The sequence below is a fragment of the Carcharhinus amblyrhynchos genome, chromosome 14 (assembly GCF_965287045.1).
Source record: "Carcharhinus amblyrhynchos chromosome 14, sCarAmb.v2.hapA, whole genome shotgun sequence".
NCBI lineage: Eukaryota > Metazoa > Chordata > Chondrichthyes > Carcharhiniformes > Carcharhinidae > Carcharhinus > Carcharhinus amblyrhynchos.
The window spans coordinates 11,005,530-11,023,575 of record NC_137337.1 but is presented as its reverse complement, the minus strand read 5'-3'; the positions used below and the strand labels follow the sequence as shown (position 1 = coordinate 11,023,575).

At 48.0% G+C, this 18,046-nt stretch overlaps 1 protein-coding gene across 2 annotated transcripts in view; it reads left to right on the top strand.

Moving 5' to 3' along the window:
* The window catches only part of abcd4 (ATP-binding cassette, sub-family D (ALD), member 4), a 30,183-nt gene extending 12,587 nt beyond the window's left edge, over positions 1-17,596 (top strand). For both annotated transcript variants that reach the window (XM_080202295.1, XM_080202294.1), the window contains 10 exons: positions 957-1,048; positions 2,145-2,237; positions 3,124-3,338; positions 3,934-4,025; positions 5,095-5,131; positions 5,231-5,280; positions 10,120-10,172; positions 13,546-13,622; positions 14,117-14,232; positions 16,329-17,596. In XM_080202295.1, the coding sequence (XP_080058421.1) occupies positions 957-1,048; positions 2,145-2,237; positions 3,124-3,338; positions 3,934-4,025; positions 5,095-5,131; positions 5,231-5,280; positions 10,120-10,172; positions 13,546-13,622; positions 14,117-14,232; positions 16,329-16,391 (888 nt within the window). In that variant the 3' untranslated portion in view covers positions 16,392-17,596. The remainder of the gene's footprint in view (positions 1-956; positions 1,049-2,144; positions 2,238-3,123; positions 3,339-3,933; positions 4,026-5,094; positions 5,132-5,230; positions 5,281-10,119; positions 10,173-13,545; positions 13,623-14,116; positions 14,233-16,328) is intronic.
* The last annotated feature ends 450 nt before the right edge of the window (positions 17,597-18,046 follow it).

The window sequence follows — 18,046 nt, the reverse complement described above, 5'->3', positions numbered from 1 at the left end:
TGAAAAGTATTGTTTCTATACAGATATAGCATACCGTTCATAGAGAAGGACAGGAGAGAGTGCAGAATGTAGTGTTACAATTTATCGTTAGGACGTAGAGAAAGATTAACTTAATGCAAGATAAGTCCATCCAAAAGCCATCCAAAAGTTCTTGTATCGGTTGGTACGTGACCTGAGACTTTTATATCTTTTTCCCGATGGAAGAAGGTGGAAGAGAGAATGTTTGGGGTACATGGGGGCTCCTAATTATGCTGGCTGCTTTGCTGAGGCAGCGAGACAGAGCCAATGGATGGGAGGCTGGTGTGCATGATGGATTGGGCTGCATTCACAACCTTTTGTAGTTCTTTGCGGCAGAGCAGGAGCCCATACCAAGCTGTGATACAAGCTTTCCATGGTGCATCTGTAGAAGTTGTAGTTGATGGTGGTGATTGCAGAGTATGCCACTGGGTGGCAGTGCAGGACACGGCTGTGCCCAGTACTGAGATCTGGAGTCCCCAAAGCATCTCTTATCAGTTCATCCCAGGTTTCGTTCCTGTTTACTGCGTGATTAAGGGCTGGGCTGGTCCGTTCATCATTTTGCCTTGCCCTTTGCTGGTATCCGGGCAAATGAACGTCCAGTGGGTGGCAGGTAGGTTGCCAACTCTGCCCAGACACATTGCTAGAGGTTTTACCAGCTCTGCTGTCTCCTGGGCCAGCAGCTTTTCTCCCTCTCTGTTCACCAACATTTTTATAATCAGTGGAGGAAAGTGTTCCAAGAAAATGAAAAGGAAGGGCCCGGTTTGCTCCCTACGGTGTCCATGGGGATTAGCGGCAATCCTGGAGGGTTGGCAACACCGTTATCCCACCTAGACCCTGTTTGGAATGGGGAGAGAGCAGCAATGGGGACGTGTGAAACTCACCTTCGGACCAACGGGAGCTGCGGGATTCTGACCTTTTCCCTCTCCATCCCCTAACAGAACGCCTTTGTGTCCATTTACCTGATCAACTGCTTCAGCCGCCTCATCGACCTCTCGACAACCGTGTCTGACCTTGCGGGCTACACACACAGGTCAGTGTCTGTGCGCCAGGAGGAGAGGGGTGGGGGAGAGTGTGAGAATGGAAGGAGGGGGAGAATGATGGGGAAGGAGGAACGAGAGGAGTGAGGGTGGGAAGGGGTGAGGGCGGGGAGCAGTGAGGGTGGGAAGGGGTCAGGATAGGGAGGAGTGAGGGTGGGGAGGAGAGTGAGGATAGATGGGTGAGGATGAAGGAGGAGGAGGAGGAGGTTATAAGTGGGAGTGATGGAAATGAGAAGGGGAGGGGAGGGTGGGAACGTACACAGCCCAATGAGGAAATCTAATCCTTTCCCAGCGTTCAATCCAGGAGTGAAATAAAAACTTTTCCACGCTGTGATTTCCTCCCCATGTCTAGCACTTCCTGTACTGGAGGGACACGTGAAAAGACAACCCAGGTTTTACCCAGATCGTCCAGACAGTGAGGGCAACAGGGCCTGTCTAGATGCTGAGGGTTAAACATAAGCTTCAGTTTATCGGAGTGCAGAGATAGCTTCATTTTGGAGCATTTTTTCCCAAAGTTTTTGTTCGATTTGTAACAGTGATGTATATTTTTATTGTTATGTATTATTAGCAGTGTATTGCCCCTTATTAAGTGCTTGTGAGAAAAGCTTGGTTGTAATGGAAAATGTAATAATGGTCAGAGTTCCCGAACAAGGAAGTGGTGTAGGTTTGCCCACGGAACCCACCTGTATGTGGGTCACGTTGTGTCCTGAAGTGAGCTACACAGCTCACGTTAAGTGGCATCTGGCGATGTCCAACGTACACTAGTTAGATAACATGCCACAAGATGCAGATTGGAAGGTGCTTATTAGGCACTGTGCAAACCTTCATGTTTACGTCAGGCTTTTAATGTTCGGAATGACATTAGACGGACCCGTCTAGGCGGTGAGGGCCCACCACTGCATGAGGAAAGCTGACCCAGACAGCGTGTATGTGCCCTGAGCCGTACGTAGCCCTGGAATAAAGGGCTATCTGATGGTGTGCTTGATGTAAAGTTTGAATAGTGAGGGTTCATCATGTTGGTCAGTGGCTGTCAGGTTTCGCAGTCCTATTCCGCAGACACTCACCGTTTCTTTCTTGTGTTACTGACAGAATTGGAGAGCTGCAAGAATTAATCCTTAAACTCTCCAACTCGCATCGGAAAAGCAAACACTCTCCGCACCAAGAATTGTCGAGTTTTGACGAGTAAGTTTTACCAAGGAGCCGTGGTGATAAAGGCAAAATACTGCGCGGGTGCTGAATCTGAAGCAAAAACGGAAAATGCTGGAAAATCTCAGCAGTTCTGACAGCATCAGTGGAGAGAGAATAGAGTTTCAAGTCTGGATGACCCATCGTCAGACGATTCAGCGCATTGAGTCTGCATTGACTCTCTGACTGAGTATCTTATGCAAGCCCTCTCCGCCGCCCTATCCCCATAACGCCACACATTTCCCATGGTCAGTCCACTGAACCTGCACAACTTTGGACTGTGGGAGGAAACCGGAGCAAACCCATGCAGACACGGGGAGAATGTGCAAACTCCACACAGACAGTGACCCAAGCCGGGAATCGAACCTGTGTCCCTGGCACTGTGAGGCAGCACTGCTAACCACTGTGCCACATTAGGAGGGACGTGAGTAAATATTTGAAACAGAAAACTGTGAATGAGTGCACAGAAAGGGAATAAAGGGACCTCACGGAGAGAGCTAGCAGGGATGTGAAGGGCCGAATGCCTGTCTTCTGCGTTGAATTAATCCGTGATTTAATGTGTTTGGCTTTTGCGATTGAAATTGTCTTCCCCGAGAGCTACTTCAATCCCTGTGGGTACCACCCTTGACTGGAGGTCCACAGATACCTTCCATTAACAAACAAAATATCCATCGGATTAAAGAAATCTTCATCTGAGGTGTCATTCAGTCATTTCACTGGAGAGTTGGCTTGTGAATGTTGGAGGAGGAGCGGCAATGGTCTGGTTTTCCCTCTACCAGTGAAGAGTTACCGCCTCGATACACACACTTGGGTCTGAGGTGCAGGATTGGGGGGGCGGGGGGGGGGCAGTGAAATGCAACATTAACATTGTGATCTTCTGCAGGGACAGTTTGGATTCAGGAGAGGAGATGGAATCCGTTGACACGGCTTTTATCCTCGAGCAGGTGTCCTTTACGGCCCTGTCCTCCGAAGAGTTATTGGTGAGGAATCTAACCCTGAAGGTCACCGCGGGGCACAGCCTCTTGGTAACAGGCAACACGGGCTCGGGAAAGACCACCCTGTTACGGGTCCTGAACGGACTGTGGGAGACGACCCATGGTAAGATTTGACCGGCGGTGCAAAGCCATTCCAAGCGGAGAAACACATGGTCCCACCTCCACAAAATCTTGAATTAAAAGTCCATGAAACCATCGTTGGAAAAACCCATCCCGTTCACTAATGTCCTTTAGGGAAGGAAATCTGCCGCCCTTATCTGGTCTGGCCTGCATGTGACTCCAGAGCCACAGAAATGTGGTTGATTCTCAACTGCCCTGTAAGGGCAACTAGGGATGGGCAATAAATGCTGGCCAGCCAGCGATGCCCACGTCCCACGAATGAATTTAAAAAATAGCTCTGTCAAGGCAGGATATTGCTTCCTCACTGCCCAAGCTCCTCCAGGCCCTGCCCAGTAAGCAATGACGGCTCCTCTGACTCCCCCCCCGCCCACCCCAACGACCATCTACGCGTAGATTGGAGGAAAAGGCAGACGCAGCGTTACAGCCGGCGCCACCGGCTCAGCAGCGTGGAGACCCACACACTGGCCTTGCAGCCGCGTCGTTAGAATTTGCTTGAAGCCACCGGTTCCGGGGTCGTGTGCATCGCTGTGGAGTTGACGAGGCGAGCTGTTGAAATGCCGTCGTCTTTGTTTGCCCAGGGTCTGTCCGCACGCTGACTTCCTTCGGACCCCGGGGAATTCTTTTCCTTCCCCAGAAGCCGTATTTCACGGACGGAACCCTCCGAGAACAGGTGAAATACTGCGTTACGGGGTGGGGGCCCGAGGACACGGAGGTGGGTTTGTGTTGTTGGGGGGGTGGGGTGGTGGTGGTGGTGCGGGGGGCTGAAGGGGAAACAAAGTGGAATTGGTGTGGGGTCAGGGGTTATAGGGCATGGGGTTTGGAGTGGGGTAGGAGGGGAGGTGGGCTTGGGCGTTTAACGAGTTGGGGGGGATAAGGGGAGTGTCGGGGATAAGGGAAGGAATCCAAGGCTGAGAGTCAGGTTGAATATTTATAACAATGAATATTCTCCCCACGTCTGGGTGGAAAAGTCATTACAGACTCCCTGTCACCTTCATCAGTTGTCACAGGAGGTTTTTGTTTTTATCTCCACTCGTACAGACTTCAGTCACCTTCACTGAGTGAAAACCCAAGGAAATTACAGTAAGGAAACAGGCCATTTGGCCCCACTGGTCTTAGTCAGAATTCACCATGTCTGCAAAGGACTTGGTCACATTCATCCTGATCGTCAACCTGCCCCCCCGTCCCTTCACCCACCTGACCACACTAAATACAGGGAGGAGGGGGGGTGCTTAGACACGGAGGGAGAGAGGGAACTCCAGAGAAAGCAAAACAGAGTTCCAGAGATAGAGGGATTGACTGAGAGAGTTGGGGAAGGAGGAAAAATGGGTGCAGTGGGCAGGGAGAGCGGGGGGACGGTGGGCAGGGAGAGCGGGGGGACGGTGGGCAGGGAGAGCGGGTGTGGTGGCCAGGGAGAGCGGGTGCAGTGCACAGGTAGAGCGGGTGCAGTGGGCAGGAAGAGTTGAGGGGGGGGGGAGGTGGCAGTGGCCAGGGAGAGCGGGGGACAGTGGGCAGGGAGAGCGGGGGACAGTGGGCAGGGAGAGCGGGGGACAGTGGGCAGGGAGAGCGGGGGACAGTGGCCAGGGAGAGCGGGGACAATCATTGAGATGGCAGAGAGGAGAGAAGTGGGAGGGGAGCTACGATATTCCCAAGGCAGAGAGAGCGAGGGAGGAGCTTTCCAAGAAGCAGTCTGTAAAAATATTCATGACTTTCCCTTTCCTTTGTGTTTTTTTCTTAAACAGGTGATTTATCCTTTGAAGGAAATCTACCCCATCACAGGTATCATTTTCTGCATCATTTAAAATCCTAAAATCCCCATCAGTTTATTGGTGGAGTTGGTGAAATGGTCGTGACTCTCCACTGAATTGTGTCTCTCAGGTGTGGCTGACGATGAGAGAATTGTCCGTTTCTTAACGGTGACCGGATTGGTGAGTAATCAGCACTCGTTCACCAGCTGTTTACAGGGAAACCTCTTCACGCACACTTACAACTGGACTAAAAACAAGCAAAGCAAGATTCTCCCCAGTCACTGAGGCAAATTGCCCACGTTGCGTGCTCACTCATCACCCTGTACTTGCTATTCCATCATCACCTCCCAGTACATCGCTGCTTCTCGAGCTCAGATCCCTTCATAGCCCCTCCCTCTCGGGGTTATTTGGGTATTATCACCGCTTACTCTCTTTTCAAGGTGACTTTTTTTTTGCTGGAACATGGCAAGGGCTCCTTGAACCCAAACAAAATGTTTGACTTATTTGTCAGGAGAGCAGGGATTTGACCTTACAAAGATTTAATTGCATTAGATTTAACTACGAGGAGAGGATGTGTTTTCTACAGAGCAGATTATTGCTGGAAATGGAGAGAATCGTGAGGGGCCTGGATCAATATTTGACAAAACAGTGGCGGTATGAGAGAGAGCAGCGTGTGATATTGTTGTTAAAGTTTTCGAGATGAACCCAGAGGAGCCTCAATGGCCTCCTCAGGCAATGTGCGGTTCTGCTCCTTAAAGTGTCAGTATATCTCACATCCATAGCAGGAGTAAAGATTGTTGCGTATCTCTCCTGTAGTTTGGATCTGTGTTTCTATTTAGGCTAACTTCCACCCTGAGTAGATTTAGTGGGAATTCAGATGGTTTATGTAAAGAATAATATTTACCAGGAGTGAGTTACAGAGTAGAATCTAATCAAGGGGTTCAGATAGTTTAGAATGATGGATACCCGGGAGTGAGTTGCAGACTACAATCTTATCAAGGCATATTGATGATTTGCGTATAGAATAATGGATACTTGGGAGTAAGTTATAGACTGGAAACTAATCGAGGGACTCAGATAGTTTGCATGTAGAATAATGGATACTTGGGAGTAAGTTATAGACTGGAAACTAATCGAGGAGTTCAGATAGTTTGCATATAGAATAATAGATACTTGGGAGTAAGTTATAGACTGGAAACTAATCGAGGGACTCAGATAGTTTGCATGTAGAATAATGGATACTTGGGAGTAAGTTATAGACTGGAAACTAATCGAGGGGTTCAGATAGTTTGTAAATAGAATAATGGATACCTGGGGATGAGTTACAGATTGCAGTTGAATCGAGGGGTTCAGATAATGTGCAGATAGATTAACGGATACCCGAGAGTGAGTTACAGACTGCAGTTTAATCGAGGAGTTCATGTGGTTTATGTGTAGAATAATGAATACCTGGGAGTGAGCTACAGGCTGCAATCTTATCAAGGCACACTGTTGGTTTATATATAGAATAATGGATACCCAGTCATGAGCTACAGACTGCAATCTAATCGAGGGCCTCAGATAGTTTATATAAAGAATATTTACCAGGGAGACGGTTACAGACTGGAATCTAATCAAGGAGTTCAGATAGTTTATATAAAGAATAATGTCTACTGGGGAGTGAGTTACAGCCTGGAATCTAAGTGAGGAGTTCAGTTAGTTTATATATAGAATAACAGATAGCCGGGAGTGAGTTACAGACTGCAATCTCATGGAGAGATTTGGATGATGCATTTAAGTGTATATTTGGTGGAGTTTTAACTGTTTCTGATTGTGTTTATGTAGCTAATATAATCATTTATGTTTGTCTAATCCTCGTGTGAAGTTTATTCCTTGTTGTTTAATGGATATAGTCTCTCTGTTTTCTGCCTTCGCACTACAGGAGGAGACCATTTGGCCCATTATATTTGTGCTGACTCTGAGCTGTCCAATTAGTCCCAATCCCCCGTTCTTTCTCTATTTCAGAAAAGTATACATAAGATGCGAGCTGATAAGAGAGTCTTATTTAATCAGTGCTTCACTGCTGACGTGACAACTCCCTGTGACCCAAGGGCGCAAAGTGTTCACAGTGTCTGGCCTGCCCTCGACGACTCCGTAATCAGAAACTGTGAAGCGATACTTGGTGACTGGATCAGGAAACACCAAACCTGGTTTGACGAGAATGACTGAGAGATCCAGGAACTAGTGAGCCACAAGGGCAAGACACTTCCGAACCTGAAACAGCAACCCGACTGGAGAACAAGAGAGCAGCTCCACAAGCAGCTGTGGGCTGAGGTCCAGCAAAAAAAAAAAGCCCATGACCTGCAGAACAGATGGTGGTGGAGAAAGTGCAGGCAATCCAGCAGTTAACTGGCAACCGTGATGCCCGAGGTTTCTGTAGCACAGTCAAGATCACACATGGTCCGAGCACACAAGGCCCCACTCCACTGCTGGCCAAAACGGAGCAGTGCTTATCAAGAAAAGGGAGGCAGTCACTGGAAGGAGCACTTTGACAACCACCTTAACAAAAACTCTGCCTTCGATGTGAGCGCCCTCGACTCCAGCCTGCAGCATGCTACGTACCGCCATCACAGCACAACCCCAACCAGGACCAGGTAGAAAAGACAATCCAGTAGCTAAAGAAGTCAGCAGGAGCAGATGGAATTCCCACCGAAGTACAGCGGCACATAGGTTAGCACTGCTGCCTCACAGCGCCAGGGATCAGAGTTCGATTCCCGGCTTGGGTCACTGTCTGTGCGAAGTTTGCAGACTCGCCCTGTGTCTGCCTGGGTTTCCTCCGGGTGCTCCGGTTTCCTCCCACAATCCAAAGACCTTAACCATGGGAAATATGTGGAGTTATGGGGATAGGTTAGAGTTAGTTGTAAACGCTACTTAGTTATGGACTAAGTAGAGTGCTTTTTTTTTTGGAGAGTTGGTCAGACTCGATGGACCAAATGGCCTCCTACTGCACAGTAGGAATTCTATGGCACAGCAGCACTCCTGGCACAAATACATGGCCTATTTTCCCTTATCTGGGAGGAGGAAATCGTGCCAGGGGTCTGAGATACAGAACTGTGACCAGCTTCAAGAAAAATGACAAGTCCGACTGCGCTAGCTACAGAAAAATTTCCCGGCTGGTGGACTGTGTCCAGCAGGGACCTCAGAACCTTGGAGAAGAACCACCAGCACTGTCTCCGCAAGATCCCGCAAATCCATGGGCAGGATGGACGTATCAGCATCAGTGTTCTTGCTCAGACTCACATCCCCAGCATCAAAGCGCTGACCACACTCGATCAGCTCCACTGGACAGGGACGCGTCGTCCACGTGCCTGAGACGGGACTCTCGAAGCAAGAGCCCTACTCGGAGCCTCGACATGGTGAGCGAAGCCCAGGAGGGCAAAGGAAAACCCCGAAAGCCTCCTTCAAAAAGGTGTAACGTTCTGACCAACAGGTGGGAACCCCTGGCCCAAGACTGCCGCGAGCGGAAGAAATGCATCCGGGAAGGAGCTGAACATCTCGAGTTCAATGGCCGAGAGTGGGCTGAAGCCAAGCGCCGACAGCGAGAGGAGCGCGTGGCGCCTCACCCACCTCCCATCCACCAGCTCCTACAACCACCATCTGCCGCGCCTACGACAGACGTTGGCAGTCAGCTAGAATCATAGAAAAGCCTGGCACGGTGGTTAGCACTGCTGCCTCACTGCACCAGGGACCCGTGTTCGATTCCCAGCTTGGGTCACTGTCTGTATGGAATCTGCACATTCTCCCCATGTCTGCGTGAGTTTCCTCCCGCATTCTGAAAGACATATTGATTAGGTGCATTGATCCGAACAGGCGTCGGACTGTGGCAACAAGGGAAATTTCACAGTAACTCCATTGCAGTGTTAATGTAAGCCTTACTTGTGACTAATAGATAAAATTTTGGGTGGCGTGATGGCATATTGGTTAGCACTGTTGCCTCACAGTGCCAGGGATCAGGTTCAACTCCCAGCTTGGGTCCCTGTGTGGAGTTTGCACAACTCCCCGTATTTCCTTCCAAAGTCCAAACATGTGCAGGTTAGGTGGATTGGCCAAGCTAAATTATCTGTTAGTGTCAGGGGGACTAGCTAGGGTAAATGCATAGAATTATGGGGATAGGGCCTGGGTAGGATTGTGGTCAGTGCAGACTTGATGGGCCAAATGGCTTCCTTCTGCTCTGCAGGACTCTATTCTATTCTATTCTAAAACCTACAGTACAGAAGGAGGTCATTCAGCCCATCAAGTCTGCACTGACAACAATCCCACCCAGCCCTATCCCCGTAATCCCACACATTCATCCTGCAAATCCCCCTAACCTACACTGAGGAGCAATTTAGCATGACCTAGCACCTAACGCGCACATCTTTGGACTTTGGGAGGAGAACAGAGCACCTAGAGGAAACCCATGCAATGTAGGGAGAACATGCAAACTCCATACAGACAGTGACCCAAGCTGGGAATCAAACCCGGGTGCCTGGAGCTGTGAGGCAGCAGCGCTAACCCACTGTGCCGCCCTGGAGAACTCACTATTGATGTGGAAACTAATCATTCACAACTTCAAGGGCCACCTAAGAAAATGAAAAGAAGATTTAGCTCATTGTGTCTCTGCTGGTATCTGGCTATCCGACTAGTCTCACTCCCCTGTTCCTTATCTGTAATGCTGATCACAAACGTTTACATAAAATAAGGAACCACCTGAACGTATCTCAGAGGCAGCCAATTTTTCAGATTGATGACCTTTTATCAGAACTCTTCTCTCTCCGCAGATGCTGAGTATTTCCGGCATCTTCTGCTCCGATGTTTCTGGCTCTCTGCTGGAGCTGGGAGATAGCTGGCTCTCCTGGCAGGAGCCATGTGCCTTCTGGGCCCAGCCCAACCAGAGGACTTGGCAAAGCGGCTGTAGTCCCTGAACTTTTACTCACCCGGCCAGCGTCTAGGACACCTGGGCGGTTACAGTGGAACTGATCCTGTTTTTCTTGCTTTAAGGTGTCACTCCTGAAGAGGACTGGAGGGCTGGATGAGAGAGTGAATTGGAATTGGTGAGACACTAAGTCTTATTTGGAGATTCTGCTTTTGAGTTTCTGACTGCCAAGTTTAAAAACAAATCCACGCGCAGATTCTTGTTCTTTTGGCAACGTCCACATACTTCATTCTGCCTGAAACAAAGAAATAAGTCATGAAATGTTCTAGAAGCTGAAATACTTATGGGCATGGGACCCGTGGGTTATTTAAATAAGACTGTGAGATATAGGAGCAGAATTAGGCCATTCAGCCCATCGAGTCTACTTCACCATTCAATCATGGCTGATATAGAACAATACAGCACAGTACAGGCCCTTTGGCCCTCAGTGTTGTGCCGAGCTATGCCCAAACCCAAGATCAAGCTATCCCACTCCCTATCATTCTGGTGTGCTCCATGTGCCTATCCAATAACCGCTTGAAAGTTCCTAAAGTGTCTGACTCCACTATCACAGCAGGCAGTCTATTCCACACCCCAACCACTCTCTGAGTGAAGAATCTACCTCAGACATCCCTCCTATATCTCCCACCATGAACCTTATAATTATGCCTCCTAGTAACAGTTACATCCACCCAAGGAAATAGTCTTTGCATGTCCATTCTATCGATCCCCCTTCATTATCTTATAAACCTCTACTAAGTCGCCTCTCGTCCTCCTCTGCTCTAAAGAGAAAAGCCCCAGCTCCCTTAACCTTTCCTCATAAGACCTACCCTCCAAACCAGGCAGAATCCTGGTAAGTCTGCTCTGACTCTCTCCAGTGCTTCCACATCCTTCTTATAGTGACGTGACCAGAACTGAACACAGTATTCCAAATGTGCTCACCGAGGTCCGGTCGATTCCTAATTTGGCAATCAAAAAATTATATACATTGGAGGTTGTAAATTTTACTTTTGTTTTTGTTTTTTGATTTGACAGATTTTGAGACCAAATAATTGATTTGACTCCAAGCCGAATTTTTTTTGTGTTTTGTTTTAAATAGTTGGCTTATGAATAACAAGTCTAGCAGCTTCAAGACTCCAAGATTGTTTATCACAACCTAGTGATAATTGAGACTTGAAGAGTATGGCTCATTCAGATTTTCCCACTGTTAACTTTTAAATTAAAGTGATTGGTTATGCTTAAGCATTACAGTTTCTGACATTTAATTGATAGATTGAGCACACAAAATAACCAACTTATAAATGGGAAGTTGCCTAAATTCTAAAGCGGTAAATACGTTTAATTTTGACAAATAAAGGGTAATGGAAAGAGAGTCTGTATGGGTTTTGTTAGAACACTCATCAGGAAAATGGCTTTGATCATTGGTGTGGAGATGCCGGCGTTGGACTGGGGTAAACACAGTAAGAAGTCTGACAACATATGTTTCTCATCCCCATTCTCCCACCTTTTCCCCATAATCTTTTATCTCCTTACCAGTCAATAACATATCTATTTCTGTCTTAAATATACTCGATGACTTGGCCTCCTTCTGTGGCAATGAGTTTCGTGGATTTACCACCCTCTGGCTGAAGAAATACCTATTCGTCTCACTTCTAAAGGGTCAACCCTTTACACTGAGGCTGTGCCCTCGGATCCCAGTCTCTCCCACTACTAGAAACCATGATAAATCCTGATCAGAGGAATACCAACAGAATGCACACCTCATATAAGACTGTAAATTGGAAAAATGTTAGTCCCACTTACAGATAATAAGTAGCAATATTCATTGTCACCTGGATCCTTTCTAAAGGTGGGTGGGGGTGGGGTGCATATCTGGTAAGAATTGTTTAGGAAGGAGTAAGGCGGCACAGTGGTTAGCACTGCTGCTTCACAACGCCAAGGACCTGGGTTTGATTCCCGGCTTGGGTCACTGTCTGTGTGGAGTTTGCACATTCTCCCCTGTCTGCGAGGGTTTCCTCCGGGTACTCCGGTTTCTTCTCACGGTCCAAAGATGTGCGGGTTAGGTTGATTGGCCAGGGTAAATTACCTCATAATATTAGGAGGTTGGTAGGGTAAATAAGTAGGGTTATGGGGATAGGGCCTGGGAGGGATTGTGGTTGGTGCAGACTCGATGGGCTGAATGGCCTCCTTCTGGACTGCAGGGATTCTGTGATCCTCTATGAGTACAGGAACAGATCAAATATTCTACCCAGTTCAAGGTGGGCATGAATAAACCTCTGGAGAGAGTCACAGCTTCCTCTTAGGGTTAGCGCCAGTCAGCTCCTTGAGGCATGAAACCAACCAATTTATTACTCGCGAATGAACAAAAGAACAGCACAGGAACAGGCCCTTCGGCCCTCCAAGCCTGTGCCAGTTAAGCCTCGGCTTACAGTGAGTGCCAGCAAGCTTGCTACCATGAATCACCCAATGCCCAGACTCTAAGCACATGTTGTTGGCTACTGACCAAGAGCAGAAATTGTAGCTTATTTTCCCCTTGATCCAAGCTCTGGATGCTAATTGTAGCAGCCTGGCTCTCAGTTAACCCGGCTGGAGAGTGAGCTGCTACCCCACTGGCATGTCATTTACTGGATAGACCTTCAACACCTTTGTTGGGACGCTGATATTATGGAGAAAAAAGTCTTGTGTAATATTGCTGGTTAGAACTGAATTGCCGGAGTTGTTTGGAATTTTTGCTCAATCATCTCAAAAGTATGGGACAATTTTGATTTGACTTATTGTCACATGTATTTACAGTGAAAAGTATTGTTTCTAGCACGCTATATAGACAAAGCATACTGCTCATAGAGAAGGAAAGGAGAGAGTGCAGAATGTAGTGTTACAGTCATAGCTGGGGCGTAGAGTAAGATCAACTTAATATAAGGTAGGCCCATCCAAAAGTCTGATGGCAGCAGGGAAGAAGCTGTTCTTGAGTCGGTTGGACCGTGACCTCAGACTTTTGTATCTTTTTCCCGATGGAAGAAGGTGGAAGAGAGAATGTCCGGCATGTGTGGGGCCCTTAATTATGCTGGATGCTTTGCCTAGGCAGCGGGAAGTGTAGACAGAGTGAATGGATGGGAGGTTGGTTTGCGTGATGGATTGGGCTCCATTCACGATCTTTTGTAGTTCCTTGCGGTCTTGGGCAGAGCAGGAGCCATACCAAGCTGTGGTACAAATAGAAAGAATGTATTCTGTGGTGCATCTGTAAAAGTTGGTGTGAGTCATAGCTGACGTGCCAAATTTCCTTAATCTTAGTCGAGATTTCACAATGATTCATCAATCTGGAGGCCGTTGCTGCACTTCCTCGCCTCCTTCAGGAGACTGAGTGAGGATTAGGTTGGTTGTGCGAGTTGTGTAAGTTGTACCCAACACCCTGCAACAATTTGGTCTGAAAAATCTCCTCTACTTCCTTCTGCAGTGGTTAGCGGACAAACTGTTAGGATCTGATTGACCTGTCTGTGTGCATTGCTCTCCAGGTATGATGTCCTGTCTCCAGGAGAAATGCAGAGACTCTCCTTCACTAGGCTCTTCTATCACCAGCCAAAATATGCAGGTTTGTGTTCGCCAGCCTTCCCCACAGAAGCTGCTTCAGAGTGACATAAGCAAGAGGAGTTGATCATTCAGCTTTACAAGCTCTGTCATTCAGCTGATCGTCTGTCTCAATTCTACTTTCCACCCCTAGCCCATTTCCCCATTCCATCAATGTTCAAGAATCTTCTGTTCTCAGCCTTGCACATACTCATTGGCTGAGAATTCACAGTCTCTGGAGAACCCCAATGATTCACAACCTTCTTGAGTGAGTGAATTTCTCCTCATCTCAGTCTAAAATGGTGTCCCTCTTATTCTGAGGCTATGTACACTCTCCACCCAGGAGAAAAAGCTTTCTCAACATCAGCCCTGCCAAAGCGCCTCAAAGAATTTTGTACGTTTCCATACGATCACTTCTCATTTCTCCCAGTCTCCATCCAGCCCAGCTCCCTTCCACAAATCCCGCTATGAATGAAACTTGCAACCTCCTGATTCCCAATTCCTGTCTTCTCTTCCCAGTGTTGGATGAAGCTACAAGCGCACTGACCGAGGAGGCGGAAGCAGAGCTGTACCACACCTGTAAACAGCTGGAGATGACCGTCATCAGTGTGGGTCACCGCAGCAGCCTGGAGAAGGTAGGGGGGGGAAACATTATTCTGCTTCACAGAGAGACTCTAACCTTTTCATCGAACCCGTGAGTTACTGTGTCATTTAGGGAGCGATTCCAGCAGTTTACGTGGAGAAAAATATTCTGACATTGGAGGCAGTCTAGTGAAGGTTCACTAGGTCGATCCTGAGTATGGAAAGTTTATGGAGTGAGTTTAGAAGAATGAGGGGAGATCTCATTGAGACGTATATGATGATGAATGGGATGGATAGGATAGAGGTGGAGAGACTCTTCCCGCTCAGAAAGGACAGTAGGACTAGGGGGCACAGCCTCAAGATAAAGGGGGAGCGGTTTAGAACGGAGTTGAGGAAGAACTTCTTCACTCAAAGGGTGGTGAATCTCTGGAATTCTCTGCCCGTTGAGGTGGTGGAGGCTGCCTCGCTAAATATTTTTAAGACGCGGGTTGATGGGTTTTTGATAAGAGAGGGGATTAAGGGTTATGGGGAGAGGGCGGCAATGTGGAACAGAGCCACAACAGATCAGCCATGATCTTATTGAATGGCGGGGCAGGCTCGAAGGGCTAGATGGCCTACTCCTGCTCCTATTTCTTATGTTCTTAAAGATTTTCTTACGAGGAGAGGTTGAGTAGGTTGGGCCTGTACTCATTGGAATTTAGAAGAATGAGAGTTGAATCATAGAATCCCTACAGTGCAGAAGGAGGCCATTCAGCCCATTGAGTCTGCACCGACAACAGTCCCACCCAGGCCCTATCCTTGTATCTCCACAAAATCCCATTCACACTAAGGAACAATCCCACCCAGACCTGTTCACCATACCTTTAAGTATTTACCCCGCTTATCCCCCTAACCTACACATATTGGGACACTAAGGATCAATTTAGCATGGCTAATCTGCCTCACCTGCACATCTTTGGAGTGAGGAAGGAAACCAGAGGAAATCCACGCAGACACAGGGAGAATGTACAAACTCCACATAGACAGCCACCTGAGGCCGGAATGGAACCTGGGTCCCCAGCACTGACAGGCAGCAGTGCTGACCACTATGCCGCCTTTATTGGTGACCTTATTGAGATATATAGGATTCTCAGGAGGCTTGAGAGGGTGTTGCGAAGTTTATTTGCCTCTATGGGAGGGTCTAGGACCAGACGGCATAATCCTAGAGCAAGATGCCACCCATTTAAAACAGATGAACTACGTCTTCGAGGGTAGTGAAAATGTAGAATTCTTTACCACAGAGGGCTGTAGAAGCTGGGTCATTAAATATGTTCAAGGCTGAGATAGACATTTTTTAATGAGTATGGGAATCGAGGGTTATAGGGAAAAGGTGGGAAAGTGGAGTTGAAAATTTTCATATCAGAGCAGTCATTATTGAATGGTGGAGCAGACTCGATGGGCAGAATGGTCTACCTCTACTCGTGAGTCTTAGGGTTGAGAAGTTGGTTTGCCTCTATGGGAGGGTCTGTGAGGACGCTGGATGGATGGATGAGCAGAGACTGGGCTGTTTCGTGGATCAACTTCATTCAGTTCTCGCTGGCAGCCCAGCTCCATGGTTCTCCTCCACCTCAACCCCCCTGTGATGACGTTACAACTCTTTTTAAACTAATATATTCCACATCCCCCCCCCCGCCGACCCCCAAGGCAGGAAATGAGGGAAACTTTTTGGGTGCGTACAGATCAGGGAGGTCGTGGGTTCAGTCCCTGGTAAGCCCTGAATTGGTTAATCCCATCCAGTGGTCAGGTCACCACAGTTCCCCGCGCTGCTGCCCTGGGCTGGCAGGGGAGGGTTGAGTATGCTGGGGATTTGAACCAGTGACACCCATTAGAAACAGATGAATAACTAGTACATGAGTTGCCCCAGGGTCTTTGTTGTCCAGGCACTGGTGTGCACTGACGGTGGGTTGACGCCAGCGAATCTTGGCCCTCATCGAGAGTCAGCAGTCTTGACGTTGGGGCCAGTGCCGTGAGGGGAAAATGATCATCTTTTTAATTTGCTGTTTCTCGGCAGCATGTGTTCCAAGAGAGAGAAAAATTACCACCTTAAATTTCAATGTATGAATTAATGTTTGTTTTTTCTTCCTCTCTCTCTCTCTCCTTCCCCGGACAGCATCATGATTCCATGCTGTACCTTTTCGGAGATGGGAAATGGGAGTTGACTCAAATCCGCTGACGCGGGTGAAGGGATCCGATGCTGCGTTCACCCTTGGTATAACTGCCATCCACCTGCCGCGCTCCACAGACTGGAACCTTAGCGTGGTCAGCAGGGCGACCAGATTGTCAAAGTACTACCTCGTGTTCCCCTCTCCTCACGACCTTGTTTTTGCTCGAGGGAGGTTTTTTTTAATATTTTGGCTTCTTTTGATATCTGAGAACCAAATAATGTATCGGTGGCTCCAGGGGTGGATGAGTGTGGCCATGCGATCCAGACACTAAACGTGCCCAAGCTCTGATCTGTAGCATAAATTTGTAATTGAATAATCAAAGGCAGCGCGTCTGCTAGTAATGGTTCTGTGTTAGCTGCCGGTGATCAGAATTTGCTTTTTTTCTGTAAAAAAAAACACAATAACCACTTCATTCTTTTTTAATGATGAACCAATTTGATGGTTTAAAGACATTTTCTGAACTATTCCCCATCCCTTCTCCCTGTGCTGTCTCAGTCAGGGTCAGCCAGATCAGGTAATCGAAGCTGGGACCTCTGGTCTGCACAGTTCAATTACTCACCCTCTTTATCCGTGTGAGAGGGTGGGGGAGACGCTCATTTTTAATCATTTGCTCGGCTAGGTGGAGGTTACAAACACCCAATTGCGTTCCCAATAAACTCCTTTAAAAATGGATTTTCTCTCGAGTGCGGCAGGGTGACGTTTCATTCCTCGTTGCAGCAACAACCTCAAGTGGCTCAAGCGAGCAGGATGGAGAGACCTGTACAGCCGAGAGGCAGTGGCGTAGTGTCACTATCGTGGGACCAGTAATTTGCTCATGAACTTGCCCAGTGCCTCGGTGGATGGTGGCGACCATCGTACGGAATAGTGTTGCCTTTCCAAGCTTTGGTGATGGCCTAGTGGTACTGTCGCTAATCTAGAAACTCAGCCAACGTTTTGGGGAGCCGGGTTCGAATCCTGCCACGGCAGACGGTGGAATTTGAATTCAGATAATAAAATAATGTCTGGCATTAAGAATCTACTGATGACCCGTGAAGCCATTGTCGATTGTCGTAAAAACCCATCTGGTTCACCGAAATCCCTTTAGAGAAGGAAATCTGCTGTCCTTACCTGCTCTGGCCTACATGTGACTCCAGAGCCGTAGCAATGTGGTTGACTCTCAGCTGCCCTCTGAACAAGGGCAGCTAGCAACGGGCAATAAATGCTGGCCAGCCTTGCTCTGTCTCTCTTTTCCTTTTATGTTTTACAAAGAAATCCACGTAAATGACATTTAATCCAACACAACAGAATCCTGGTTAAGTTAATTTAAAATATAGGAAAATCTGAGAACTAATGGCTCACTCTGGAGCCACATTTACACTCTCCGACTGGGGATGGAAGAGGGGGAGTCAGGTGCCCCGACTCTCAACTGAGGCAAGATCGGGTTCGTAAAGAAATCTTGGTCACAAGCCCATGCCTATGCCTGTGCCAAATCTCATGTATTACTCACCCAGCCAGCCATGTCCCGCTGTGTAGAGATAACTTGACCTCATCTTGAGATGAGTGACATTTGCTAACAGCGTCCAGCTGCGGAGGTTTTATTCCTGACCCCTTTCCAATTGTTAATACTTTCTCCTATTTTAAAATTCATCTGTGGGACGTGATCGTCGCTGGCTGGCCAGCATTT